Source organism: Manis pentadactyla, chromosome 14 (assembly GCF_030020395.1).
Source record: "Manis pentadactyla isolate mManPen7 chromosome 14, mManPen7.hap1, whole genome shotgun sequence".
Classification (NCBI taxonomy): Eukaryota; Metazoa; Chordata; class Mammalia; order Pholidota; family Manidae; genus Manis; species Manis pentadactyla.
Window position 1 is genome coordinate 40,998,572 of NC_080032.1, and position 17,271 is coordinate 41,015,842.

Below are 17,271 nucleotides of genomic sequence, written 5' to 3' on the forward strand. Positions count from 1 at the left end.
TGAAGGATTAAAACAATGTAAATGAAGTGAGAGTGGTCCCAGGGTGGCCTACTAAAATGAATAAGCAGCCTCTGTTGCAGAGCAACTTAATTATGTAGGACTTAAGGGTTTAACAAAATCCAAGGATGTGGTATTCAAACTTTGGTGTGCACCAGAATCACAGAGGTTATTAAAAGTACAGATACTTGGGCTCCACCTTAACCTACTGAATCAGCATCTCTAGTATATGCTGGGCAAGGGAATCTTTTAACAAGCTCTTTAGGTGTGTCTGAATTTACAATGTATCATAAAATCTCTTAAAGTAATACAATTTTAGATCCTTACGAAATTTTGTTGCAGTATCCTGGCATTTCATCCTAGATTCTTACGTATGCATTTCTCATGAACGGTTTGCTTATACAGCCATAGTACTATTTTAGGATACATTTTAAATCTTCATATCAGTTTTAATTAGGGAATTAACCGGTATTTGTTTCTGTACTCATAAGGCTTCTCTAACCTAGTAGATGAAAAAGCATTTTATAGCAAAATGGAATAGTGTCCTTACTCAGATTCAATACAAGTGTGGGCATCTTCTGTGGTTTTCCACATAGTGCCTCATTCCACAGCTCTTCCAGATGGGTGTTACACTCTTTGTAGATGAGGTGAGGGTAGGTGACGTGCCTTTTAGGGGATTGCATACTTAAGCCTACCCCTGTGTTCACATGGTTAAAATAAGTGAAAGCAATAAAAGAAGTAATAAATTCATAAGTCAGCTTTACTGTTAGAGGTAACCAGTTTTACTATTTTCTTGTATGTCCTGCCACTGTTTCATTATGCAAATTCAAATATTCCTATTCTGGAGATTTTCCCCTTTTAGTGGAAAAAAGGTATATATATATATATATATGGTTTCAGATGTACAATATAGTGGCTCAATAATTATATATATTACTAGGTGCTTGCCATGATAAGGGTAGTTACTCCATTACCATACCAAGATAATACAATATTATTGGTTATATTTTCTCTTGTACTTCCATTCCTATGTCTAACTTACTTTACAATTTGCAGTTTGTATCTCTCTATCCCCTTCACGTATTTCACCCATCACCCCATTCTCCTCCCTATGGTAACCAACAGACTGTTATCTATATTTGTAGGTCTATTTCTTTTTTGTTTATTTTGTTTTTCAGAACCCACATATAAGTGAAACCATATGGTATTTATATTTCTCTGCCTGGCTAATTTCACTTAGCATGATATCTCTGGGGATTTCTTAAATAAAAGGTAGCATCTTGTATATGTGGTTTTCTACTTTGTGTGTGTTTCATTTTATAATAGGTTTTAGATTATTCATGCAAGTACTGTGCCTTCGTTTTCGTCAGTATCTGGGTATTTCCGTGGGCGCATAGCCATTCTTCTGTTAAGGGACCCTTGGACTGTTTCCAGTCTTTTCCTGTTCCAAGTTGCAGTAAATAAACTTGTTATGTGTCATTTCATATACAAAGAATATAAACTTTATGTTCTTATATGGATCATTCTTAAAGCTGTTATCTTTATAATTGAACAGTTGTAATTTGAATAGCTACCTTATTTTATAAACACAAATTTGAAACTGAGGCAAAATAGTTTACTTAAGATTAGAGTGATTCAATCTTCTATCGAAATACTTTGGGTGCCTTTTTATTCTTCGTTTTCCCAGTGCCTTGGCTTTGCTCCATTTTAGGTAGGCTTTATAAGTACTAGCTTATGACTCATCAGAGGTTAAGAATGAGGACACTTTGATGTCAGGGGTTGTTCTTTGCTGTTGCTATTTTTAGTTTTTCACTGTATTCTTGAAATTAAAAAAGGAGGAAGAGTTTTTTCTAGATGTAAATTAAAAAAACCCTGACATAGTAACAAATTGAAACTTGAATTCTATTTAAAAATGACTAATATTAAAGTGTTTTTGTAACAAATAAAGTACAATATGATTGTGTTTTCTCCAGTGTTTTTATAATCATCAGAGTGAGACAGTTAGCAGTTTGATGTTTAGCTTTCCAAATGTAAAATATGTACATTATTTTTGTATATACTTTCAAAAAGAACACAAAGATGTACTCTATATAGTTTATTAACATACTATATTTGGGATTATGGCTTAAAGCATTATCCTAAAATGGTAGCATTTATAATCCAGTATTTGCTTCAGAAATGTGTTGTCTCCTGAAATATCAATGGCTTGATCCTAAGGGATTTTCAATATATAGCCATATGTACCCTACATACTTTGTTGAATACTTGTGACATGTCAGGATACTCAATTTGTGAGGCCTACTTACCATTTGCATTTATAGCAGACTGCCTTTCTGATTCATGTTTCACAGTCATTAAAAAGCTAGGTAATGTTTTTAAGAGAAGAGAGAAATGCAGGTGCTCCCCCAAATTTTTTTAGTGTTAGTGTTGTAAATTTTTAGGTTAAAAATTTTTTACTTTAGTTTGTTCTACAGGTTACACATGAAAACATTTTCATTGAAAACTCAGTCAATAACAGTAAAATAATATTCTCACTTAGCTTTCAGTTCAATGACTTAAGACTTCAGATAGTATTTAATGGGAGCAAACTGGGTGGGCATTCAGAGGATGTGCTGATGGACAAACTTTTCTCTTCACATGCCGTTTTTGCACATAATATAAGTGTTTTTCTTGGACAGATGTTTAGAAGTCAAAGAGTATGTGTACTTTGCCCAACTGAAGCTATTTTTGAGTGTTAGCTGATTAGTGTTAGTACATGTGAGAAAATCTGCATAGAAATAGAGGTTTTTTTGTTGTTCAGGTGTGAGAGATAAGTATATTGTTTTGCTTCCTATCTTGGCAATTGTTCCCTCTAAATGAAAGCTTAGAATGGGAACAGTTATTACCTTTTAGAATATACAATATGCTGCCTCTTGGGATAATACAACTTCTGTGTCTTTTATTTAGGAGACAGTTGGTCTTTTGTACCTGTATGTGCTTAGGGAGCTAAATGGCATGAAATCATTGGAGGAATGCTAAGGGTTTTAGAGTATGATGTTCTGAGTGGATGGTAATTATTAATTATTCATTCTTACACTTTGTGTGTGTGTGTGTGTGTTTTATTTACTACTTCAGCCTTTGCTTATTACCAAGGGTGCATGGTGCTCTAGGCAGTTTGATTAACTGTGCATACTGTTATCTGTCTGCTTTCTTAGTCCATTATTATGGAAATGTCTCAGTCTATACACAGCCTGCTTTCTACTCGTTTAGACAGGGAGCCTTAGCAAGTCACTTAATTACCATGAGTTTCCCATACTGAGTTGAACACCAATCCTTCGAAAGCATATACCAGTACCTCTTATGTTCAGATCTGTTTGATTTTGTGGTTTGTATATGTAACCTTCAGAAAGTAAGCTTGTCTATCCGCCTTTCCTTAATATGCTATTATTGGTTCTGAGTTTTGGGTAGCAAATAAAGTTTGGGTAACAGGGAATTTATTTCAAAATTCAACCAAATTGGTTCAGTTCCAGAGTTTTAAGATAGGAGACTCTGGATGCTGAGAGTGTGGATAGCAAGGAACAATTGTATGTGAATCTGCTTTGCATACACTGAAAAAAAGTTATACAGAAAAGTGTATTTTAGATCAAAAGCTGGAGGAGACCTTAAAAAATTATTTTACCAACCTCCTTTTTGATCCATTCTAAAACAAACTGGGCCTCCAGTTTATGCTTGGATATTGAAAGTGATAGGAAGAAATTACATTACATGTGTCATTCTGGGTTTATTCTCAATGCTAGCGGAGATGTTGGGCAATATGAGTGACCACAAAGAAAAAAAGAATGGTTGAAAGCTTGTCTTCTTGTGAAATTTGAAAAATACTACAAGTGGACAGATAAAAAATGAAATAAAAAATAGCGTAATGAGATAAAATTGTCCATTGTAAAAAATGATATTCAGTGGAGTGTTAACAGTGTTATAATTAACATTAATATGATTATTTTATTATTTAATTCTCTCATGTCCAGCTGTCTGTTGCCCACAAAGGCACCAGTTAAAGTATAAGGACCTTTGAAAAGAATGAATTAGATTTCTTCTTTTCTTTCTTGGAAGCTGTTCTTTTTCTCTCCTGCTTTGGAAGGCTGGTAGTGCAAGATTGTCCATTTCCTTTTGTCCATCTGTCTGCCTGCTCTAAATGACAGGTCATCCACCCCTTCATCAGGCTCCAGCGCCTTCTGGTTCGTTTCTGGTTCTTTGGCCTCTTCTTGGGCCATCCTTTCCTTGCATTCACCTTTTACTCTTACTCTTCAACAAAGGCAGTATAGGCCAGTTCCACTCAGGTATGAATGTCTTGCTGAGTAAAGTTCTGTATTCTGGTTTCCTCTGTATACTGTGCACACAGCAGACTCTGTGAGCTGATCTATTTCAGCCTTAAGGTTCGGATAGGCCTGGTTAATACCAGCCAGCCCTTCCTAGAACCTTTGTACATCTTTTCCAAACCTTGAATGTTCCTCTCCAGTGTGTCTCCTAGTCCTGGGCTTGGTTTAGCACAGCAGAATTCCTTGCTCACTGTTCCCTGCTTATTATACACTGATCTTTAGTTTTTGTCACTTAAAATGGAAATCCTGAGTCAGGACGCATCCATTGGGACATGTTACACAAGGTCTCATGTCGCCCGGCAATGGTAAAGGACGGCAAGGCCAGACGTTTCCTTGCACAGCTCTAGCAGATCCATGCTGGCCTGGGTCCAGAGTGAGCTACAGTTCAAAGTGAGGACTTTGAGGGAAGGGGCGAGTTCATCTAACTCTGTGTTACAGAATCTCATGTATGTTCCTGCTAGGTAGTTAATGATGATTATAATGTTCCTTTGAAGTTAAATTAGAAGTTGAGAAGGGAGGTTAAAGCTAAAATTTTATTCTTTTAAAAATAGTCTATGAAAAATTTTACAATATGTTTGTTTAATCTTTTTGTTGAGCTAAAGAAGGGAACAAAAGTATGAAGGTAGACTTTCACGACTAAAAACTAGAATCTCCTTAAAGGGCAAATTTTGGCATGACTTTTCCTTTATAGAGAAATGTAAAGTTCTTATAACTTTGACTGGCTCTTGGCTAGCTTAGGAGTGAAAGTCATATTACGTGTTAAGTATATAGACTCATATTTGACAATTCTGTTTAACTATAATCCAGTCCAGTACAGATGAGCTAAGTGTTTCCTTTTGAGTAGAGGACCTAAGAGCAAAGAACAAGACAGATAGCATTCTATATTGGTATCTCAAGATCCCCTGCCCCCAATTTTCTTAATTTCTGATCTGGAGGGACTTTCTGTTGAAGTGAGTATATATACCAGTTACTTAGTAACTTCTATAGGAGAACAATTATAAATCTTTGTCACCTTAATTCCTACTTACCATGAGATTTTTCTATGCCGTAACATGGATTTTTATGCCTATAAGCATGCTTTAAAAAGAATGCAGTTCACTATAATCAGTTCTTTGAGAGGAAGGCAATCAGTTACATATTTTTTAGCTGTCTCAAATAATACCTCTAGTAGTAGGTCTTCAGTGTGTGTTGATTTCATGAACAAATGAGAATATTTGCTTTTTAGGGTCCTGATGAAGAAGCTGTTGTGGATCTTGGCAAAACCAGCTCAACTGTGAACACCAAGTTTGAAAAAGAAGAACTAGAAAGTAAGTTGTTTAAAATAACTTAGGCTTAGCGGGATAAATTACTAATGAATGTTTGTTAGTGTCCTTTTTCTTTTAAGTTTTACTAATATTTGTTGAAACAGTTTGTTGTTGTGAGGGAGAGCATACATTAAAAGAATGTTTAACACTTTGCTGTATCTTTAGTCTTTAAACTGGATTTAGAAAAGTGTATACCAATACCCATATCTGCAAATAGAACATTCCCTGATGATTGACCCTTTGTTGAAAGTATTGGCATAGTACAGATTTCAGAATGCTTTTCAAACTTCACTGATGGTTACCATTACTTAAATTGGGAAATTAAAATACCACAGTTACAAAATCAGTTAATTCTTTTATTTTTTTCATTTCTAGCAGGCTGGGTAATTTGTATTATGAGCAAACCAGAGTGCCAGACTAATAAGCCACAGTTATCACTAGTTGTCATCTAAATGTTCATTTTATAGGTCTGTTACATCATTCTTTTAAAATGCCATAATAGCCTCTGCATAGAATTGTGGAGCAAATGGGTTATTTGCCAGTCTGTCTTCTATAAGCAGGAAGAAGTCATGGCAAATTGTTTCTTCTTTCCTTTCTTCTTCCCTTCCTTTCACCCTCCCTCTCTTCCTTCCCTCATTCATTCCTTTCTATTTACAGAAGACTTGCAAAGATAGTATAGAGTATTTCTGAATACCCTTTACTTAGCTTTTTCTTAATGTTAATATTTTATATAACCATCATAAGTTTATGAAAATGAAATTAACATTAGTACAATACTACTAACTAAACTGCAGGTTTTGTTCAGATTTCACCAGTTTTTCCACTGATGTCCTTTTTTCTGTTTCAGTTGAACAGTTCAGGATCCTACAGTACACTGAGTTGTCGTCTCCTCTAATCTATGAGTTTCTCAATCTTTCCTTGTTTTTTATGACCTTGAAATTTTTGAAGAGTAGTGACTAGATACTTTGTAGAATGTCTGTAGAATGTTTGGGTTTGTCCACTGTTACCATATGAACAGACCATGATGTTGGGTATTTGGGGAGCACGCCACAGAAGTGACAGTCTTTTCTCAGTGTGTCATGTCTGAGGACGTATGATATCAGTATGACTTTTGTTGATGTTAATTTTGAACACTTGGTTGAGATGGTGTTCAAGGCAATCGTTTTGATTTATTTTGGGTCTTTTTGAGAACTACATTCTTAAGTTAAAATCTTCTGTGAAAACTAGTATTATAAGGGGCCATTCATCTGTTGCTTTTAAAAAGGTATGGAGACACAAAAAACTGTTCTCCACATTTACTTTCTGAGATAGGAAAAAGAAAACCCATCTTTTAAAATTGATTTTCAAAGCAAGGCTTAATAGGGCTTCTAGAAAGAACCTCAGTTACCTAGAAGCTAGTGGTTAGATTCTGTGAATGACAGGGACCAAGGAAGTTAAGGTTTTTAGCAATAATTTTATTAATTCAAATGTACAGTGATATATTTTACCCATCACTTACCATTTAATTTCATTCCTCAAATACATGTGACCTAGAACATGAAGAAAGGCACTTGACTGTGTCGCTTGGCTTCCCTTGGTTGCCCCAAAGGCCTTTGCTGTGCATGCTCTGCATCCTTTGTTAAGTATCAAGTTTGCAACAGAGATTAAGTTTATTTCAGTTTGACTGAATAGGCCTTTGATGAAATGAGGTTTCTAGGGGAAAGAAGAAGTTCTAACAGAGAACACTAATGGCAATAATAAAGGCAGAGAAAGCAGTAAGGCTTGATTTCGTTAGGTGCTTTATCTAGCCTTGATAACTCATAGAATTTATTTTTATCTTAGTGCACTGGGGCTTATGTGCCAAAACCCATTAGTACTAATTGGAGTAACAACTTTGTAATTCCCACTGCATAGTGATGGGAATTTAACTCCTTAGTTTTCACGTTTCTTTGGTGTTCAGAAGCAAGTCGTTTCAGTAAAGCAAATTTGTAAGATTGCCGAGTTTTGTTACAGTTTTTTTATTTATTGAGAGATAATTCATGTAACATAAAATTCACCATTTTAAAGTGTGTAATTCTTTTTTTTTAAAGTATATTTGTTATGTTGAGCAGTTATCACCAATCTCTAATTCCAGAACATTTTCATCTCCCTAAAAAGAAACCCTATATAACTGGTTTTTAATTTTGGGATTTCCTGGTGAAAGTTCTTCAAATAATTGATACTTAATTTCTACAATTCTTTGTCTAGTACTTATCATATACTAGGCAGAGTGCTGGGTACTGGGAGATGTTTAAACAACTAGCTTTGGTTCATTGTGTTTCCATATTGTCCTCTGTTAATTTAAAAGGTGATTATTTTATTGACATTAAAATATTGGTAACTGGAACAAGAAGTTAGAATGTCACCTTTTTCAACCTTAGTTGGGAATGAGTGATTTGGGTAATTCAGACATTTTAGTATTTGCATGTTTGTAAATGACTGCAAAATCACCATGAGTATTGATTTTGGGGTAACAAATACATTTTAGCCAGTCAGCAAATTTGCAAATAAAGAATCCATGAAAAATGAAGATTGACTGTACTTTTATATCTTAACTAAAGGTGAATATCATGAGTTTCTTGAGGTATTTTTTTTTGATCATCTTATGGAATGTGTTAGAAGAAGAATGTCATTATATTTTATACTTTTGTATGTTGTAAACTACATGAAGTCAAAAGCTGCTCTATGTCAATGGTTTTGGTGTAGTTACAAATTAGTTAAACTTTTAGTTCTTGGTCCCTTTCTCTAAACAAAGCTTTGACAGGAACCTCATTTAAACTATTCAAGAAATCCAGTTCAAGCCTCTCAGTATTTGACATAGTGCTGTAGCTGTTTAGTTTCCTGACTCAGTTTCATTTAGTGGACAAGAGCAGAGACTGCCTTTCATAACCATTTTTTTGGTCAGAATACAAGCTGACATAATAGAGTGTTAAAGTAGCTCTTTTTGTTGTTCTAAAGATGTGTGATGGCCTTGTAGTTTCTTTCCCCCATCTGACAATTTCTGCTCTTTAATTGGATTATTTGGGCTGTTTACATTTAATGTAGTCCTCACTGATTTGGACTCTGCTGATTTGAGATTTTCAAAACTTTAAAACATAAGTAAATATTAGTAAAAACATCCATCTGTGAATATTTATTATAAGGTGTTTCATCATCATTTAAGTGTATTTCATAAACACTTATATTCATAAATGTAGATGGAATAAATTTATGTATAGATAGTATGATTTTTGGTGTGCCAAGTTCTTTCTCAACATTTTTTTACACTTGCAAACAAATGCTTACACCTGTAACCTGTTGATCTAGTGTATTTATCAGTCAGTGGTATTAGCCTTTGATGTCACATTGTTTGGTACTCATTAAAAAAGAAGTAACAGGAGATTAGCATTGTTAATTACATGAATTTTCATGTAATTCTTCTTTCTTAAAGTAAATTTTGGCGTACTTTTATGTATATTGCTTTTTTGCCTTTTGGAAAATCAGAAATTTGTCTGAACCTTTTGCTAGGTCATCGAGCAGTGTATATTGGTGTTCATGTCCCATTTAGTAAAGAGAGTCGGCGGCGGCACAGACATCGTGGACACAAACATCACCATCGGAGAAGAAAAGATAAAGAGTCAGATAAAGAAGATGGACGGGAATCTCCCTCTTACGGTAAGAGAAAGCAGTAGTTCTCTACTAACACTTTAGAGTTCTTTCCTGGAAAGTTTTTTTAAAGAATTTGAGTATTTCCTTTTTTAAATTGCATGGCTGTTATAGTGTAGGCACAATATGTGCCAGGGGGAATAACAATTGAAGTATTTCTATAAGAAAAATATTTAGTTGATAGTTTAAGAGCTATTTGGTGTAAGTGAATCAAGTAAGGAGTGTTATTTTCTTCATTATTTTCTGGCCTTGCCATTGTGTAAGTTGAATCTTGGCACTTAAACTTCAGTTTGATAGGGTGTTATTTCCTTCTCTCTGTATTTCATTATTTACATAGGCAATGATCTAGTATCTGGAATCCTCAGGCTCCTGGAAAAGACTGAAAGTTTTTTTTTCATTTTTATACACATTTTTTGGCCAGGAGATTTCATCCACTAAGCTAGGTTCCTTGGTAAATCTCTGCAAAAAAAGAATGCTTTGATATGATAGTATTTTCTGTAGAAGGACAACATTTTAGTTTGAAAGCAGAGAAATATAGAAGTACCAGTAGATGAAATCAGAAAGAAAAAAAGCATTTGGTAGAGGAAAGAGAGTGTTATCTGATAATGAACATTAGTTGCACTGATCTAAGTGGCCCTAAGAGGTGGAAAAGGCAAGAGAGCCAGAAAAAAATAGCTGTGTAGCCTGAGGAGACTCTTGACATTACACTTAATTGACATTCAGGTCATCACTGGTTCTTTTAGGACATCATGGACCCACATGGTCACCTCTACACCAGGGGTCCTAGTGTGTGCATTATAGCAAAGCTGCATGAGCTGCACCTCTATAGGCACCTGCGTGCTACACTAACGGAGAGTTTTTCTGAAGACATGAAGAGGGAAAGAGATTACTGTGTATAATACAGCTGCAACATAAACATAAAGAAAATACCAATGGCCTAGTAAAACATTAAGTGCCAATTCTGTGCTAAGCATGCCACTAAGCTCTTGACATAGGCTGTTTGATTTAATAGTCTCTACATTTCTTTTTTTTTAAAGATGGGCATTATTTTCACTGTATAAATAAACTTCAGCTTAGAGAGATAGGAATCTCATAACAACCTGTACTAAGAGATAATGATCACTTAATAAAATGTTAAGTGGTCATATAACTAACAAAGGTCATGCAGCTAGCAAAAGAAAAACCAACAAACACCAATTTTAAAAAGGGATCACTAGTGAACCTATGATATTAAGTGATTGAGAAGTAATTTGCTGTGCCCTATGACGCATCCATCCAGGTTAAAGTATCCTAGACTATTTGATGAGTGGCTCAGTATGTGTCTCTAATTCCTACTGAATAAAAAGGTACATAATATTATTATAGAAATGCTCTTTACTAAACTTTTCACTGAAGTATGTATATATGTTCACTGGGGTAGGTAAGTTGATGTTTTAAGCTAAGATGACAGTTGAAGACCAAATATAGTGGTTTGAAGAATAAATTTGGTGGAGAAAATATATGTGCCTTTTTAATGGAATAACTATCCCTAGAAAAGTTTTATGCCACTGAAGTGGGTTTATTTTGGTTTTAACTGCCAATATGTACCCTAGAAATTGCTATGAAAGAAGTCCCTTCTTTCCTCCCCCACCTCTCTAAAAATAGATTATACAGTACTTTTGCTTTTGGACATGATGGAATAACAGGGATTGAATTTGCTGTACTATCTAAATAGTTGGAAAAATGGAAAAAATACAAGAAACTGTAATTTTTACACATTGGACAACAGGCAGTATAAGATTCTGACCTCTGTGATTGGGAAACAAGTGAGGTGAATGCTATGATGGTTTGAGCTTCTTGCCTAGAGACAGTGTCCAGGCCACAGCACAGGTAGGGGAGCCTGAACTGAGCCTCACAGGCTTTCAAAGTTGAGGAGACAGAGATTGGAATTTGGGAAGGCCAAAGAGTCTAGAATTGAGGTGTAGAGTGCCAGAGAGTGAAGAGCTACACATAGAGAGGCCCAAAGGTCTGATGAAAGTCCTTCTCAATCTTTGGTTGAATACTGGTTTGAGCCAAAGAAAACTACTTGAGGCCTAGGAAATAACTACCAGAAAGTAGGCTAAACAGTTCTTGGATCTCACACAGGACTGGGAATAGGATGTGTTCCCATCAGTCAGAACAGGGTCTTTAGTTTTACACTAAAGGCTGCAGTGGATCTGCTCTAAAATTCTGTAAAGCAGGTCTTGAAAGAATTAAACTGATTTCAAGTATCTTTGTGTCACAACAAAGTATAACAATACAAAAAGAAATACAGTAAAACCCAGCACCAAACCATATAAATTGCACAATTTCTGACATCCAGGAATTGTTTGAAATATAAAAAGGTGGGGAAATATCAGTGATAACCAAGAGAAAAATAAATCAATAGAAACAGATCCAGAGTGACACAGCTGATGGAATCAGAAAACCTGCATGTTAGAGCAACTATAATAAACATGCCTTATATGTTTAAGAGGCTAGAGGAAAATATGACTGTGGTGAGGAGAGAAATTAAAAATATAAACAAGCTCCAAATGGAACTTCTAAGGATGAAAAATATAGTATGTGAAATGAAAAACACTAGGTAAGATTAACAGATGATTTCTCACTGCAGAAAAAAAAAACCCCAAAACCATAGACCCAATGACAGAAAGAATCCAAATGAAACAGAAAAAAGACTGAAAATGAATAAACAGAACATCAGTAATTTGTCACAATTATCAGGTAGTTTGACATATGCCAGGAAGGAGGATTGCAGAAAAAATATTTGAAGAAATAATAGTTGAAAGTTTTACAAATTTAATGAAAACTGAACTCACAGGTCCAAGGAGCTGAACAAAACCCAAGGGAAAAACAATGAAGAGAACCAAGCAAAGGCACATACAAATTGCTGAAACTAAGATGTAATAGTCCTAAATGTATATATGCATGTAAGAACAGCTTCACAGTACATGAAGCTAAAACTGATAGATAACATGGAAAAGAAAAAGATAAATTCACAACTGTAGTTGGAGATTTCAACTCTCCTTTCTCAGTAATGGATAGAACAAGTAAACAAACAAAAAAATCAGTAAGGATATAGAAGACCTGAATAACATTATCACTCAGATTGATATTTACAGTGATATCAGTACACCCAACAACAGCAGAGCAAACATTCTTTGCCAAGTGTGAATGGGACATTTACCAAGACAGCTAGATCATATTCTAAGCCGCAAAATAAGTCTTAAATACATTTAAAAGGATTGGAAGTATATTCTCTGACCACAATAGAATTAAAGTAGAAAGATACCAAGAAAAATCCACAGATATTTGGAAATTAAACAAGATGATTCTTAATAACTCATGAGCTAAAGAAGTAATCACAACAGAAATTAGGAAATATTTTGAACTCATGAAAATAAAAACACAGTACAGGCAATACTTGAGATAAAATCTTCCAAACTGAGGATGCACTTTTGATATGCATAGTTGCAAAGTGAGGACTTTCTACATATTGAAATTTGCTAGATTCAGCTAAAACAGTGCATATAGGAAAATTTACAGCGTTTAATCCTTGTATTGGAAAAGAAAAACGATCTCAAATCAGTGATTTAAGCTTCTACCTTAAGAAACTAAGGGAAAAAAATAAAGCAAATTGAACCAAAGTAAGGAAAAGAAATGAAGCAATAAAACCAAACAAGATATGAATAAAATAAAAATTAGAGAAACAATAACAAAATTCAACCAGATTGAAATCTGGCTCTTTTAAAAGATAAATTAAGAAACTTATAGCCAGACTGATCAGGGGGAAAAAAAGACATTAATTACCAATATCAGAAAATTTCAGTATAGATTCTACAGACATCTAAAACATTAGTGAGGGAATATTAATGATTTCATGCCAGAAAAATTGATAATTTAGATGAAATGGGGAAGTTCCTTAAGAATACAGCTACTAAACAAAAATGGATAACCAGAATTGCCCTTTATTTATAAGGATATTAAAAATGTAGTCTAAAACATTCTCATAATGAAAATTTACTCCCAAATAGTATGATGGATGAATTCAATCAAACATATAAGGAAGAAATTATGCAGACTGTGAGAAAATTGAAAATGAGGGAACAATTCCCAATTCATTTTTTTGTATCCAGCATTACCCCAATGCCAAATTAGATAAAGATGTTACATGAGAATAAAACAACAGATACATATTTCTCATGAATGTAGATTCAGAAATCCTTCACAAAATACATATCCAATATTTAAGAAAGATACCATATCATGACTGCCATAGGCTGAGTGATGCTCCGAAGATGTCCATTTTCCTAATGCCTAGAACCTGTGAATGTTACCTTTATATAACAACCTCAAATTTACAGTGGTTAAATTAAGGACTTTGAGATGGGGAGATTTTACTGAATTAGCAGGTGTGCCAGATGTAATCACATGGATCCTTAGTAAGAGAGAGTCAGAAGATTAGAGAGGAAAAACATGTGACAACAGAAGCAAGTGGTTGTCATGATACAAGGGAAAGATCCAGATCCCAAGAACGTGGGCAGCTTCCTGAAGCTGGAAAAGGTAAAGAAATGGATTTTCCCGTAGAGCCTCCAGAAGCAATCAGCTCCATGCTTTTAGCCCTGTAATGCCCATTTTGGACTGGTCTTCAGAGCTATAAAAGAATAAATTTGTGTTGTTTTAAGCCATCTAGTTTGTGGTAACTTGTTACAGCAGCAAAAGGAAATTAATAGGATAACCAAGCGGAAATGCAGGGTTGGTGTAAAATTGAAACGGCTAGCAGTATAAATAGCCACATTAACAGTTTATACTGTTTTACTGGAGAAAAACCATATAGTCATCTCAATAAGTGCAGAAAAAGCCTTTCATGATAAAACTCTAAACAAACAAGGAATAGAAGAAAACTTTGTCAGTGTGATAAATAGTGTCTACTTACTGGTGAAAGACTGAGTGCTTTCTCTCCTGAGATTTGGAAGAAGGCAAGGATGTCCTCTCCTGCCATTTCTATACAACTTGGTACTTGAGCACCTAGCCAGTATTAAAAAGCAAGAATGAAATTAAAGGTATATGGATTGTAAAAGAAAGTAGTAAAATTGTCTTTATTCACAGATAAAGAATCATACATATAGCACATCTTAAGTAATCTACAAAACTCCAGAACTGAATGAATTTAACAAGTTTCAGGGCACAAAATGAATTACATTTCTATATATTTTTATATTGTAGCAATGAACAAATTGAAATAGAAGAAAATTATACTTAAGAGTAGCACCAAAATTATTACTTGTGGATAAGTCTGAAAAAAAGACATGTAAGACATAAATACCAAAATTTTTAAAAACTTCAGGAAGCTCACAGAATGGTTTTGTTTGTCCTGCATAGTCTATCTTTGTCTTTCTCAAGGTATTCCTTCAATATGTAGACCCATGTCATATACGTACTGGGAAACTTTCAGGTGTTTTTTTTTTTAAATTCTTGCCCTTTTCTGTATTTCCTCTTTCTGGAGTTTTTCCTGTTTGACTTTCTTACTCTGTTCTCTGCATCTCTTATGTGTACATACATCTACATCCTTCTGTGTGTTCTTTTTATTTGTCACTGATGCTTATCTACTGTCCTCAGATCTATCTTTTCCTTTGATAATTCTTTCTAATCTACTCTTTAACCTGTTCTGAAATCCCTGCTGGTTACATCTCACTGCCTGGAGGTTTGTTTTTGAGTTTCGAGTGTGGCCTCATTTCTCAGATTCAGCAGTTTGATTTTGTTTTTAATTGATGCTTATGGTTGTTTGCTTGTGTGTTTATACTGGGATCTTGGGGATTTCATCTGTCATGGAATGAAATGTAGGCTAATTTCTCAGGTTGGGGATCTTGTATGGCATAGGTAGTTTGGATTCACATGCCATAAATGGGATATCTGATTCTTACAGTTGCTTGTCCTACTTCCCTAACCTCAGCTGACAAAGAGTTTTGCTTCTCCAGGATGGTAGGAAAAGTCTGTTTCTTTATACCCCTAGCCTTGAGTTTTCTCATCATTTTTTGAAACTTGTTGAAGTTTCTTTTTTCTCTCTTGAACTTAGGCACATATTAATTATATATTTGTAAGCATTCTATTTTGTCTAACATGTCCATATATTTTTAGTGAGGGAAAAATACTGTCTTTGAGCATAGCTTTCCATGTTTTGGATGTTGCTTATTTCTACTTGTTTTTACATTATTTGGTTATAAGATTAGTTTGACTTGTTGAACATAAAATTTTTCTTTTTTGTCTGTGGAGGTGATTTTTCTGTGATACTTTTTCCTGGATTGTTCATCCTTTCTGGAATTATATTTTAATATTAAAATAAATGTGTTTTAATGGGATATATTTATTTATAGCAAGAACATTTCACTTGTAAAACTGTGAATTTATCTTCAAATGAATTGAGGAAAATTTTAAGTATATGTAAATTCTAATTTTGTCAAGACACACCATCCCAGAGAGTTCAGTTCATCCTTGGTACTGAAGACGATGATGAAGAGCATATTCCCCATGATCTCTTCACGGAAATGGATGAGTTATGTTATAGAGATGGAGAAGAGTATGAATGGAAAGAAACTGCCAGGTAATAATACTGAGTCTCCATGTTTCATTGACTTTACTTGATTTCTTTTTGTAATGAGAATATAGAATTTAACTTACCTGGTGCTTTAAAACAATGAGCAGAGAATTTCCTCACGTCTGGACATTATAGCTTTAGTTTTTCCTTTTTATTCTCAAATACTATTTCCTTGTTAAATAATCCTTAATGTTTTAGTATAATACAAAAGGAATTATGTTACTGCAGGTTTTAATAAGTCATTAATTAGAAAAGCAAATTTGAAAAATCAAAATCTTGCATATTATAAAGTTTAAAAGGGAATTAGAAATAGAAACTATGAAGTTCCATAGTTTGTTTTTGTAGACTTATTAGTATGATAGCTAGAAGAGAATGAGGAATGACAAATGTGACTTCTGAGCATGGGTATCATAGACAATTAACCTAATTTGCAAAATGTGTTTTAGCTAAATTTGTTTTGGTGGTGGTTATCTTTGTTTCTCAGAAAAGTGTATATTTATCATTTTAAAATAAGCAAATCATCATTATTCATAAAATATTTTTATATATTACACTTTGCAGATGGCTGAAATTTGAAGAGGATGTTGAAGATGGTGGTGACCGGTGGAGTAAACCTTATGTGGCAACCCTTTCTTTGCATAGTCTTTTTGAACTAAGAAGTTGCATCCTAAATGGAACAGTCATGCTGGATATGAGAGCAAGCACTCTAGATGAAATAGCAGGTTACAGCACATTGACTTCTTTATATATACATTGCACAGAAATTAGAGATACTTAAAAAGGGAAAATAGTGTGGAATTTCAGAGCATTGATTTAACATCTATGTGTTGAGCATCCATTGTGTGCAGGACAGTATAGGAGTAGACATATGAATAACACTTTTTGTTATTGATAAGCTTAGAGTCCAAATAATTAAATTACACAGACAAAACTACAGTTTCAGCAAGAAATTGATTAGTGCCATAAGCAAGATATTGGGTCTATTCTCTGAAAATGCAGAAGAAAGGGCTTTTTGTTTCTTTGTTTTCTGGACCAACGTATCTAGGGAAGATCCACAGAGTACATTGATTGTACAACCTATTCATGGAATTGAACACAGGGAAATAAGGAGCAGGCGGTACAAGAGAAAAGAAAGTATCCCAAGGGGAGGAGGAAGAAAAGTCTAGAAGGTACAGACAGGTATGAATCTCAGGAAAGTCAATTCCATGTGAATATACAGATTTCTTGAATAGTAGGAGGGTATATGTTGGGAAAGCAAATTAAAGATTGGTTGTGACTAGCCTTGGGTTACTGGGTTAAGAAATTGGATTTTATTTGGTAGGCATTTTGGCTGTCAGTG

At 34.3% G+C, this 17,271-nt stretch overlaps 1 protein-coding gene across 6 annotated transcripts in view; it reads left to right on the forward strand.

Annotated features, from left to right (window-relative positions):
- SLC4A7 (solute carrier family 4 member 7) overlaps positions 1-17,271 on the forward strand; it is a 106,551-nt gene that overhangs the window by 35,509 nt on the left and 53,771 nt on the right. For all 6 annotated transcript variants that reach the window (XM_036886198.2, XM_036886199.2, XM_036886197.2 and 3 more), the window contains exons 2-5: positions 5,578-5,659; positions 9,182-9,328; positions 15,800-15,938; positions 16,494-16,654. In XM_036886198.2, the coding sequence (XP_036742093.2) occupies positions 5,578-5,659; positions 9,182-9,328; positions 15,800-15,938; positions 16,494-16,654 (529 nt within the window). The remainder of the gene's footprint in view (positions 1-5,577; positions 5,660-9,181; positions 9,329-15,799; positions 15,939-16,493; positions 16,655-17,271) is intronic.